This window comes from Arachis ipaensis, chromosome B01, assembly GCF_000816755.2.
Source record: "Arachis ipaensis cultivar K30076 chromosome B01, Araip1.1, whole genome shotgun sequence".
Classification (NCBI taxonomy): Eukaryota; Viridiplantae; Streptophyta; class Magnoliopsida; order Fabales; family Fabaceae; genus Arachis; species Arachis ipaensis.
The window spans coordinates 51,741,882-51,755,423 of NC_029785.2; the positions used below are offsets into that span (position 1 = coordinate 51,741,882).

The window sequence follows — 13,542 nt, forward strand, 5'->3', positions numbered from 1 at the left end:
GAAGAAAAATAAATTAATCTATTAAATTGTAACATAGCTCTCTTTCCCAATGATGAAAGTTAGAGACTCATAATAAAATATTTACAAAAGAGTGTGAAAGAGAATGGAAGAGGAGAAGAGAATGAAGGTGAGAAGAGAGGATCTCAAGACTCCCCCAAGATGGTGTGCAAATGATGAAACTAAGGCCTATTTATAAGCTATTCTAAATTACTAATTCAAATAGAATTCAAATCAAATTACAATTAAATGAAATTTTCTTAATTACTTCTAGATAATTCTTGTGGCATTAAATAATTGTTGATTGTGGGCTTGCTTGCATTGAATTGGAGTGGACCTCAAACGAAATAATTGAACCAAATTGAGGCTCTAGGGGTTGATTATGAGATTAGGCGTTAGTTGAAAGTAACGCTTCTTGAATTGGGCGTTACTAACGCCACTGTTTGTGCTCCTAGGGGTGAAAGGGTGTGTTGTTGGCGTTATTTACAATAACGCTTCTTTCCCTGGCATTAACAACGCCTCGTATACTTGGGGATGAGATTTTGTTGTCGTCCGTACGCATGGCAATTGTGCGTACCCACGATTGCTGAAGCTTCCACCCCCCACTTATCACAGGCGTTACTTGAACGGACGCTCTTTAATTCCTGGCATTACCAATGCCCAAAATCATGCTTCAGGGTCAACTCTTGTGACATGGGCATTACTTGAAGGTGGCGCTTTATAATTGGGCATTACCAACGCCCAAGTGCCTAGCTCCCGGATTATCTATTGTGGCAAGAGCTTCCACTTTTTATTAGGCGTTATTTGAAACGGGCCCTTTAAAGTTGGGCGTTGCCAACGCCCAAGTGCCCAACTTCACTTGTTCCCAAGAGGTCTCGAAGGCGTTGGTACAAAATGGGCGCTTATGATTAGGGCGTTACTAACGCCCAAAGATGGCTTCGTTGATTCACATTGGCGTTACTAACGCCCAAGGTAAGTACTTTGCTTCATTTAGTGCCCTGTCTTGATGCTTCATTCATGTTCAACGCATTGCAGGTTTGCTTCCTTACTTTATATATTAACGCCTCATGCATGCATCATATCATTCATGCCAAGACATGCATGTTTGCCTCGTTATTGGCATTAAAAATGCCTTATACGTGCATTGCTTGCATGCTTCATTATATGCTTATGGTTAGTAACGCATGCTTCCTTGGTTCATTGATCATTGGCATTATTAACGCCTAGCAAGGCTTCCTTGGTTCCAGCGCCACTTTTGATGAGAAGGCGTTTTGGTTCATGGCGTTACCAACACCCTTGGCTTGCTTCATGGCCACGATTTTAAAAGCATGGTCTAAAGTTCCAAAGCGTATCCAAGCTTTAAAACGTGTCCAAAACTTTCTCTTTTCTTCTTTTGAGTTTGTTTTGTGCTTTTTGCTTCTTTTTTTATTATTTTTTACAAAATTAATCAAATCAAACAGATCAAAACAATATACAACTTAAGCACCAAAACAATCCATAATTAAGTGTTATGAATTAATTTTTTTATATGAAAAAGTATAGAAAAACACAACATGATGCGCACGCATCACAACACCAAACTTAAACTTTGCTTGCCCTCAAGCAAATAAAGAATCATGCAATACAATTTGACAATTCAAGGTGAGAAGAATAACAATGTAATGTTCATGGTTGGCTAGTTTACTATGTATGCAACAATCACAAAAGAATTCAAATGATTGATGTTTCTATCTAGCTCACTTTATGAAATCTTTTCTTTTATTCCTTCCTTGAAGCAAGCTTGTTATCTTTTCTTTTCTTAGCTTCGCTTATTGGGTGCTTTGCACCATTTTTTTTTAGCTTCGACTCTAAATGCTTTGTTTTCAAGTATTACCACTTGATACATAAGCACCACAAGCATTTAATTAGAGAACTCTTTAAGCTCGTTTGTTTCTATTATTTAATATCTAATTATTGATGCTCAGAGCCTTGAGTTTTGAGGAGCCTTGAGTTTTGAGGGAGTGCTTTGCACTTGAGCCTAGCCTTGACTTTAAGTGTTTGTTTTCAAGCTTTTTTGCTTGATATATAAACACCACAAGTACTTGACTAATGAATTGTCATTGATATTCAAAGCCTTCAACTTTCTCATTCTTTCCCTTTTTCTTTACTTGATCCTTAATTGATTTGTTTTTTCAAAGTTTTCAAAGTTTTAAAAATTTCATAAAGTGTTCTAGATAAAAACTTTAATCAAATAAATTCAAATGCATTTGAGCAAAAATATTCTTGCTAGCCTTCCAGTGCTTATATGCTCATGCTAGTTTCTTCTTTAATTACCTTGTTTATTTATGATCATGAAGCTTAATTACTTTGACTAAAAAATTTCAAGATGGTAATTATGATGTAAAAGCAACATGTTACAATTCAAAATTACACTATGCTTATCTAGTGGAAGAACACACATGCATGCATATAAATGAAATGGAAGACAATCATGCCTGTAAATAAATGTACATGAAACAAATAAAAGAAAAAAGAACTTAACCATCTTGTAGTTCGTCATCATTGTTGTTGTTATTTTCCTCATATTCTTTTCCTCCTACACCAAACTTAGAATGATTGCTTGTCCTCAAGCAACAAATGAGAGTAGTGGTGATGGGATTGTGAATTAATTATGAATGTCTTCAAAAGTGATGTACATAATGCATGTGTTTAAGCAAGCAAAATTAAAGATAACAATAAAGGCCATAAGAGAAACAGAGACAATGTGATTGCATTAATAAGTGGGTTATGCATGGTACATTACATGAAAGGTAAGTGGCAACACCAAACTTAGTGTGACACTTTCATTTTAGAATGATGCATATATCCAGTAAAGATTTGGAAATCAAATTGTTGCATGGCAACACCAAACTTATCCTATGCAATCATATGCCAAATTATTTGAAAGTAAAACTAAGTAAGGCAAGAAATTGTTACCAAACATTGGGTTGCCTCCCAACAAGCACTTTTTTAATGTCATTAGCTTGACATGTGGTTCTTGAATTTCTTCCCATTCTTCCAGTTGGTTAAGACAAATAACTTCAAGGGAGAAGAGAAAAAAAATTAATGTCCCCTATTTTGATCTCCTCCCAGCAAGCTTTCTTTTGTTATTAGCTTGATTCAACTTGCTTGTTGGGGTGGGGGTTGGATTGCTTGTGGTTGACCTTCTCTTTTTCCTGGATGTTATCTTTCGTTCCTTGGTCACAATCCTCTTTTTCGTTCTTTCCTTGGTTGCCTTCACTTCTTTGATTTCAAGACTTGGGTGTTGTATGATGGTTGGAATGTTTCCTTCATCAAGAACCTTTTGGATTGATGGTTCAATTAAATTACCCTCTATGTAATTCTCTGCTTCATTAGAGTGTAGATTCCCTTGGTTGATTTTCTTCCTTGGGTTAAGGATTGTATCACCAGAAAATGCATTGGTGGATCTTTCAGAGAGTTATTTTGCAATTTGTCCTAATTGTACCTCAAGATTTCTCATAATCGCCTCTTGATACTTATTGAATGTCTCTTGACTTTTTATGAATTTGTCCATTACAAGTTCAAGAGTAGAAAGCCATTGGGATTCTTGAGATGGTTGTGTGGGGTATGGCTGTGATTGGTGAGAGTTATTTGAAGCAATCAAGTGAGAATTTTGTGGGTTTATTGGGGGGTATGGCAAAGTTATTTTGGAGGTTGTGGAATGAGTTTTGTTGGTAGTGAAATAAGTGAAATGAATTTTGAGATGAGATAAATTTAAGTTCTGAAGGCTTTTGATATGAAAAAATAGGAGGTGAGGTTGAAAAATTTTTCATAAATGCATCTAAAGATGATGGTTCTTGATGAATGGGATATAGAGCATTGAATTCTCTTTGATTTTGACCGTTCTAGCCACAATTTGAGTAGTTGTTAAATTCATAACAATGTGGATTATTTTGTGGCCTTGGAAAGCATCCCATTTAGTTTGATTGCTCAAACCCCATCATTCTTTGTCCTTAATATTCTCAGCCACCATTAGGATAGTAACATGAATCATTTTGTGGTGGTAAAATATATCCCATGTAATTTTCTTAACCAAAAGATGATGTATACTACATTCTTCTTTGAAAATGCTCTGTAACAAACACAATCACCAAGAGAAATTGAAATTCTTTATGTCAAAAATAACGAATTCTTAGTGAGGAAATAACACAAACACTTAACTAGCAAGAGAAAATAAAGAATTAAAAGCAATTAAATGACTAAATCAAAGAAAAAAAGTGTCTAATCTAGGTAATCAACCAACCGGTAGTTTGTTAATCACAATTAATCCCCGACAACGGCGCCAAAAACTTGATACAGAATTTACAATTCACTATTCCGTAGAACTACCGGCAAGTGCACCAGGTCGTATCAAGTAATAAACTCACGATGAGTGTCAATCCCACGAGGATTAATGGATTAAGCAAGCAATAGTTAATTGGTTATTCTAGTTAGACGGTCATAATTGGGTGATGAGCAAACAAAAAACAGGAATTTAAATGACTAAAATAAATGAAAGCAATAAATAACAAGGAAGTAAATGACAAGAATGAAAAGTGCTGGAAATTAAATTGCAAGAAAGTAAATAACAAGAATTAAAAATGAAAAGAACATTGGGATCAAGAAATATTGCATTCTCAGGATCAATAATTCTCATCTCCACTTCAATCATACAATCATTGATCTCTTGGTAAATCATAAGTGATTGAATTCTAATTCCTTGGTAATTCAATCTCTCTTAACTTGAACAATTGCTAATTCCTTGATCTAATTGTTCATGAGAAGAGATGAAGAGTGGTCTCTGATTTAGAGCTGCACAATGTCATGAATCAAGTTTTGGGATGATTATATGTCACGTATCAATCCCAAAACCAATTTCATAATCATTGTGAGAAAGAACTTTAAGCATAATTATATGATTCATTTTCCAAGGCTCACATAGATTCAAATAGAATCAATTCCTCTTCTGATAGAATTCGAATCATTAAAATGAATATCAAAGATCTTTCTAAAGAAACAATAAAAGAAGAATTGAAGATGAAGAAGAAAAAAAATTAGTCTATTAAATTATAACAGATCTCTCTTTCCCAATAATGAAAATTAGAGACTCATAACAAAATATTTACAAAAGTGTGTGAAAGAGAATTGAAGAGAAGAAGAGAATAAAGGTGAGAAGAGAGGGCCCGAAGACCCCCTAAGATGGTGTGTAAATGATGAAACTAAAGCCTATTTATAAGATATCCTATATTACAAATTCAAATGGAATTCAAATCAAATTACAATTAAATGAAAATTTCCTAATTACTTCTAGATTATTTTTGTGGTCTTGATTGATTGTTGATTGTGGGCTTGCTTGCATTAAATTGGAGTGGACCTTAAATGAAATAATTGAACCAAATTGAGGCTCTAGGGGTTGATTATGAGATTCGACGTTAGTTAAAAGTAACGCTTCTTGAATTGGGCATTACTAACGCCACTATTTGTGCTCCCAGGGGTGAAAGCACTACAAGGTTTTTACTTATTTGAGGGAGTATTTTAGTGAAGGTTTCTAAAAACCTCCACAATACATTTTATTTATGACAATTTAGAAAACCTCCACTAATAATTAATTAAAATTAAATTTTGGAACAAGAGACATTGAGTTAGCTAAAACGCGATTCTTCTTTTTTTTTTCTCTTTTTTTTCAAAACGAGAGACTGAGCTCAGAGAGAACCCTAAGTTTTCTATGCCATCTTCGCCGTCGTTCCCACTGCCATTTCCGCCGCCGGCACCGTCACTACTGTCGTGTTCGTTGCGGTAGAAAGCTTCTAGATCGAGAGCTTCTGAATTAGGGAGGTTGATGTTGGCCTTGATGGTAAGATCCGTTACGAGGATTTCATTGTCTAAATGGTTGCTAAGTAAACTCCTCACATATCATATTCTTGCAAATTCCATTCGCTCTACTTTTGGATTTTCCTAAATGTGTTCTTTCTTTTTTCTTAGCTGTTTCCGTATTATTGTTTCTTCTTCTTCTTCTTTTTATTTATTTATTTTTGGTCATGTTTGGTTTTTGTTTTGTGCCGTTTCATTTAGTGGACGAACGGGTTAACCATGTTATGCGCATTTTGGTTTTTTGCCATATTAATTTCATCATGTAGCTAACAATGGATAGTTTTAGGGATTCAAAAGTTGCTTGGATTGAATATATGTGTATGGTGAGATCCGAAGCGGTCTTTATCTGCTTCTGCTATAATTATTTATTGGCTAAATAGACTAAGGCCATGGTTGGGCAAATGTGTATGTGTGTGTGTCAAACTTGTGTTCTAATTTCAAGTGAAGTGGAATGAAGTATAAAGAATGGAAGAAAGGTGGTCCAATCTTACTAAGTAATAAATCCTGTATTTAAAGTCTAAATTACTAAGTTTGGTGTAAGAAGGTGCAAATCATTCTGTCCTATGGCAAGCTTTATGGAGATGGTCTATAACTATAAGTAGCTTACACAATTCTTGTGATGTATAGTAAAAGGAAAGAGTCAAAGATATTCTTTGGACACTGATAGGTCTGTGAGAAATTAATGTGAAATTTTGAGCTTGTTTCATATGTCAGTGAGCCTATGAGAGTTATTATTATTATTCCATCAAATGGTTGGGTCATGGAGTATTAAAATAGGATTTTTATGTGGAATTGTTAATGTGTAATCTCAATATTAGATTGTCTGTTACTTTCAAGGGAATGAAATGTTAGGGGTTGCTGAAGGGAGATTTCCTTTTAGCCAGGTGAATGAGGGGTAAAAACTCTGCAACTATGCTAAAATGGGAGTTACATCTCTCACTAAATGATGTTGGGTCACTGCTACTTCGACATTATTAATCAGGTTAATGATAGTCCAATTTCATGTCATGCTTTGTGAATTATGGATGTAGCAAATCTATACGTTTTGTAGTTAAAAATTTCATTAAGTGCCTATGCACAACCGAATTTTCTAGGTAGTAGTCTGTATTCTTATTACTGTCTTTGTCGTGATGAATTTCTATATCATACATTTTCCAAGCATTGTTCGACACTTTAGTATTTATTTACTAGAAACGAATGAACTGTGAATTATTGATGTCTTTCCTGTGTGCTGTTTATTTTCCTATAAATATCTCACTGCTGTTTATCAAGTATTTTGACCTTGCATTCCTTGTGTTTCTGTATCTTCTTGTGGGCCTTTCTCTTATTACTGCTGTAAACACTGCCCTTTTCCCATTTACCAATTTGATTATTTGCTATGATCATGATTCTCTATCTCTCTTTCTAATTGTGAATTATAATTACTTGATTAATTAACTGTTTCCTTTGCTACCTGCTCTTATCAGCTGTCTCTTAACTAGAGTTTTGAGTTACTTCTATTTACTTATGGTTATTTGTTGTTAAGGCTGAGATTTACTCTAGATTGGAAGTATTTGTATTGGTGCACCCACATTTTTTAGCTAATATTTACCTTGAGAGATATTATGCCAAAGCAAAAACTGAGGTACAAAGAGCTTGAGATAGATCTAGCAGTCTGGAACTGAGAATTTGATTAGCTTGTTGATCAAACCATATTAGCTTCCATCAGGTTCTTCATTATTTTTTTTTCATTATCTCTAGTATTTTTGAAATGCTCTGTATATAGTTTATTCTTCAACAGCTGAAATGGGGTTTGGATATTTTTTTAAGTTAGTAACATGATGATGCAAAGCAATGATATTGGCTACCATCTATGTACTCGGATTTATTGACAAAAGATAAAACTATCAGTGCTAAGTGTTGGAAGTTTTTGCAGATTAGAGGTTGAATGAGTAAAACAATCGAGATGTCCTGAAGGAAGATCCAGGTTTTGATAAAGCTCCTTGGCTTTCTTTAACGGTTGTTGCAACAGATTTTGCAAAAAGGTTGTTGAACAAGGATTATCAGAAAATAATCAGCTATAATTGCTAAGGAGCTCTTAGAGGCTATCAGCCTATCAGGTATTCAACCTTTCATGTATTTTTTCCATGAAAAACTATAATTATTGTAGAAACCTCCATTTTTAGCATTATTTTTTTAGTCATTAATGTGTATTTGTTTCTCTATGTTGGACTATATCATATTCTCTCATGTAAAAATTTCTTATAATTTTGTATATAACTCTGTGTTGGGTTTTATTAATCATAAGCCATCTTGTGGTAAAGATTAAGCGCAAATAGAATCCAATATGTTGCATAAAATGTGCTTGCATATACTTGGTTAGAGAGTAAAGTATAGGATCGAAATTTTCATAAATGAGTTCCATTTGTACTTTTTTAACTCAGAATAAGTTTGACTTCCTAATATATGATTTTCCCCCTGATTTAATAATCTTATTCTATTTGATATCTTGTCAAAAGGAAACAATAAACTTTTGGAAAGAACTGAAGAATAAGATGCCTGATATGCGTGATTTACTATATTCATGTGCGATTTGACTATTTTACTTAGCCTTACATACACTTAATTATTTGACCTTAATAATCTTTTCCAATAGTTAAATATAGAATTGTGCATAGTTATAAAAAACCATGACTCAATAGATTCTTGGAAAATATTTCTAATATTTCCTATATGGATAAATAGTCAACTATTGTTACTTATTGATTTTTGTGATATTTGTGATCATTATTTTAGTAATTATGGATCTTTACTTAGAAAGAAAGGAAAGAAAAAAGGGAGTGCTTAACTGAATGCTGTTACCAAAGAACACATGTGATAAAAAAGTATTTCTTTGTTTTTATGACTGATGGTGGTACTAGAAAAGAATTATGAAAAATTTAATACTTGATTTGGAATATTAATGGTTTATTGTGAATCTTGAGATATGCCTTCAAGGGATATTATCAGAAACTACTAGAATGATGTCTTTGTAAAGATTTTTTATTGTGAGAAAAAGACAGGTTGCTATAAAGACTTGACAAGGATGAAAGTACTTGAATCTCAAGTATTTGTGATTACTGAGCTATATAAAACATAGATGATAAGGAACAGGCTTTGGTTACTAACAATAATTTGATTTGGCATTTAGATTTTAAACTAGTTCAAACTGAAAGACCAGGAGAGTTAATTGCTTACTTGAATCTCAATTATTTGCTTATTATTACTTTCTTTCTTTATTTTTTTGTAATTGAAAAAAACATATGAAAAACTATATCGTATTAAAGCAAAAAACTTTAATAATTTTTTATTTTCATGTGTATAAAATCAGTATTTTTTTTAAATTTGTTAATATTATGAATATTTATATTTAAAAATACCAATACACCAAATTATTCTCTTTATTAATTATTATGTTCTGCTATTTGAGTTTAATTTGCAGAGGAGGCTCGGTACTGCTATTTTCTCTTTATTAATTATTCTCTTTTATTTTTTTATTTTTATTTTACAAATTAAACTCACTCATGGATTTAATTTCTGGTTTTATTAGGCATTTGCTTGGGTTTCTTCTGTTTCTGGGATTAAAGTGGGTACTGATTTTTCTCTCACCAGTTTCTTGTTATTGCTTTTGAACAAGCGCTTGTTGAGGTAAGATAATAATTATATCCTGTTTTGTTTTAAATATGTTAGAAGTCTATTATAGCTTTGTAGTTTATTATGTTAGAAATCCCATATATATTTAGTAGTACACATGTCTAGTAATTATTTTTCCCTACTTGAAGTTTAACTAGCACCAATGGATAAATCTTGGATTGCTAAGCCACGAAACTCAGATGAATATATAGTTGGTCTAGAAAACTTCTTGGATTTTGCATTTCAACATGGAGCAATTGAGAATAGTAAGATAATATGTCCGTGTCCAAGTTGTGGGTTTCGCAAATGGCATGCTCGAAAAGATGTTAGAGATCATTTACTTTACAAACCATTCCCTAAGAATTATGTTGTATGGAACTTTCATGGCGAGAAAGAAGTAACCGAATTCTCAAGAAGTGCACATGTCACGCGAGACATTGGCAACTGAACATCCCCTAGATAACATGGTAAATGATGCTTTCGGGATACATATGGATCAGGAGAGCGGTGAAGATTCAGGCACGGAAGATTTTATAAACAATGAGCCAAGAGAAAATTATAGAGACTTTGATGAGTTTCTCAAGGAAGGCAATTAAAAGCTACAGGAAGGAAGCGACTTCACAAAGCTAGAATTCATAGTCAAATTATATCATATTTAAGTCTTGTGTGGACTAAGTGACAAGGCCATTACCATGATACTTGAGTTGGTGAGGGATGCTTTTAGTTGTGTGAATTTGCCTACGACTTTTGACCAGGCAAAGAAACTAATTCAAAAACCAAGTCTTGACTATGTTAAGATAGATGCTTGCCCCAATGATTGTGTGTTGTTCGAGGATGAAGACCCAAATAACATCCAACAAACATGTAGTCATTGTGGTGCTTCTAGGTGGAATTCTAAGAAGAAGAAGAAGAAAAAGTAAGCTACCAAGGTTTTGAGATACTTTCTGTTGAAACCAAGGTTGCAAAGATTGTTCATGTGTCGTAAAACTACAGAGCATATGTTATGGCATGCAACAGCGAAGGGAGAAAATGACAAAATCGTGCATCCAAGGGATGGTGAGGCATGGAAGACTTTTGATTTGACACACAGAGAGTTTGGATTGCAACTTAGAAATGTCCTCTTAGGACTTGCTAGTGATGGTTTCAATCCTTATAGATCAATGAGTTCTACTCATAGCATTTGGCCTGTGTTTCTGATTCCATATAATCTTCCTCCTTGGATGTGTATGAAACACACTTCCTTTATCCTGTCAGTAGTTATACCTGGCAAGCATAGTCCCGAAAATAATATAGACATATATCTTAAACCATTTGTCAGAGAGTTAAAAGAATTATGGGATGAGGGTATGAAAATTTATGATGCATCAGAACATAAAATGTTTAAGATTTATGCAGCTCTTATATGGATAGTTAGTGATTTTCCTGGCCTAAGCATGCTCTCTGGATGGAACACATATACTGGTTTGGCTTGCCCAACTTCTAATTTTTATGCAAAACCTTGTTATCTTAATCATAGCGAAAAATGGTGTTACATAGGTCATCGACGTTTTCTTGGTAGACAACATCGATTCAGATTAAGTAGAGTTCGTTTTGATGGACACATAGAAGAATGTGATCTCCCGACTAAATTATCAGGATCTTAAATTCTGGCACAAGTAGAAAATATTGATGTTACATTCGGGAAGAAAGAAAAGTTGAACAAGAAATGAAAAAGAGGTAGGCAAGCAACTATGCAGTGGAGAAAGATAAGCATCTTTTTTTAACTTCCATATTGGAAAACCAACTTGTTGCATCATAACCTTGACTTTATGCACATTGAGAAAAATGTATGCAATAATATTTTGTATACTTTGCTCAATGAGAAATCTAAAGCAAAAGATAATCTCAATGCCCGAAAAGATCTACAAGACATGGGAATAAAGTGTGATCTTTGGCCAGATGATAATGGAAAATATCACCTTGCTTTGTATTCACTAACACGAGATGCTAAAAAGGTCTTTCTTGCAACTTTGAAGAATGTTAGAGTGCCCGATGGTTACTCAAGTAATATATCTCGATGTATTGATGAGGCACAACAAAAAATCATTGGACTTAAAGTCATGACTGTCATATTTTGATTGAGCAGTTGCTTCCACTAGCAATCCGTAATGTGCTACTAAACCAAGTTACCTCAGTTTTGATAGAGTTCTGCTCATTTTTTAGAATTCTCTGTGGTAAGAGTCTAAGTCGTATAGAACTTGATAAGCTCCAAGATCGCATTGTGATTACTCTTTGCCATTTGAAAATGTTATTTCCTCCATCATTCTTCACCGTTATGGTGCATCTAAAAGTCCATCTTGTTGAAGAAGCAAAACTTGGGGAGCTAGTCCATTATCGATACATGTATTTTGTCGAAAGGTACAATAATGCTTTCCCTTTTTAAAATAAAAATTATTTGATAAAATTGTAGTACATTGACAATTCATCCATGTAGGGAATTGGGATACTTGAAGTCCTTTGTACGAAATAAAGCACATCCAGAAGGTTCTATTGCTGAGGGTTATTTAGCTGAAGAGTCTCTTACTTTTTGTTCTCGGTATATTGACAACATGGAGACTAGATTTAATAGGCCTAGTCGTCTTTGTTATGATCCCCCTTATGAAATGTCTTCGGTCTTGCCCAAGTTAGGTACTCCACATGGAGGTCATTCAAACTTCAATTTAACTAAAATAGAGAAGTTGCAAGCTCATCGCTATGTGGTTTTCAATCGCGAAGGTGTGAAACCATATATCAATGCCTTTAGAGACCACATTAGGAGAACTTCAAAGGGAAGAAGAATCTCACCTGCAGAGATAGAAAAGAAAGTTAATAAAGATTTTGTTGATTGGTTTCAAGAATTGGTAAGTGAAAGTTCATATTTTATAAAGTATACATTGTATATTAGTCAACTAAATAATCTTGACTGATACTTTTTGTTTATTTTATAGAGTGTGAATCCAGATAATCCATACGAAATGTCAACTGATATAAAGTTTCCTGCATGAGGCCCAATGATGAATGCAAGGAGATTTTCTGTTTATGACATCAATGGGTATAGATTTCAAACTTTGACTAGAGAATTTGGTCTTAAGACACAAAATAGTGGAGTATTCTTAGTCTCTAACACACCCTGCATTGCAAGTATTACGGATAGAAATATGAGACAAGCAAATTTGCCATATTATGGCAAGTTAGAAGATATAATTGAACTTAACTACCATGGACAATTTGCCGTTGTTCTTTTTAAATGCAAATGGGCTGACACTACTAGGGACAGAGGCTATAAAAAGGACCATTGGAATTTCAATTGTGTCAATTTTGATAGATTAATTCACACGGGTGAGCGTGAGGAACATGAACCTTATACTGAAGTATCTCAAGCACAAATGGTGTATTATGTTGATGATATGGTAAATAAAGGGTGGAGTATTGCTGTGCATGTCAAGCCAAGGGATATGTATGACATGGGTCAAGGAAATGAAGATATAGTGTACGAAAATGAGCCATATCAAGAGCAAGAACTTGAACAATTATTTGACCCCAATAATGAGTACATCCAATTAGCTACCAATTTATTAGATAGCGATGCTATTGAAGATAATGTAGCTACTAACTTGGCAAGGGATATGTTTAAATGAAAATTTTTACAAAATTTTACCAAAGGTAACATTTTAAACTTTTTATTTATTATGTGCTTGACATTTTACCAAAGGTTGATAATGTTATTAATTAAAAGTATATTTATTGGAGCAGATTTCATATAGAAAGACAACCACTAATAATAATAGTAGAGGCAAAGATTTATACTGAAGTTGGAATTGTTACCAGAGGTATTGTTATCACTATTACCCTTTTTAATTAATAGTATTTGTTGCTGTTGAGCTTTTTATGTGTGCATCATGCATTTGTTATTTAATTTCCTATAAGGTATACTATGAATGGCTTCTTTTAATAATTATTATTCGAATAAATGACCATTTGTACCCA

The 13,542-nt window shown here is 33.6% G+C and overlaps 1 protein-coding gene across 4 annotated transcripts; it reads left to right on the forward strand.

Annotated features, from left to right (window-relative positions):
- LOC110271141 lies at positions 7,752–13,267 on the forward strand. 4 transcript variants are annotated; one of them, XM_021121381.1, is made up of 3 exons: positions 7,752–7,985; positions 9,455–9,552; positions 12,504–13,267. In XM_021121381.1, the coding sequence occupies exon 3, from the start codon at positions 12,567–12,569 to the stop codon at positions 13,191–13,193; it is 627 nt and encodes a 208-aa protein (XP_020977040.1). In that variant the 5' UTR covers positions 7,752–7,985; positions 9,455–9,552; positions 12,504–12,566; the 3' UTR covers positions 13,194–13,267. The 4 variants fall into 4 exon arrangements, with proteins under 4 accessions (XP_020977040.1, XP_020977041.1, XP_020977046.1 ...); XM_021121382.1 differs by lacking the exon at positions 7,752–7,985 and having other exon boundaries at positions 9,358–9,552; XM_021121387.1 differs by lacking the exons at positions 7,752–7,985; positions 9,455–9,552 and adding an exon at positions 11,900–12,416 and having other exon boundaries at positions 12,504–13,037.

Coding starts and splice junctions, on each gene's coding strand:
- LOC110271141 (XM_021121381.1), top strand. CDS start 12,567: ATGATGAATGCAAGGAGATTTTCTGTTTATGACATCAATGGGTATAGA.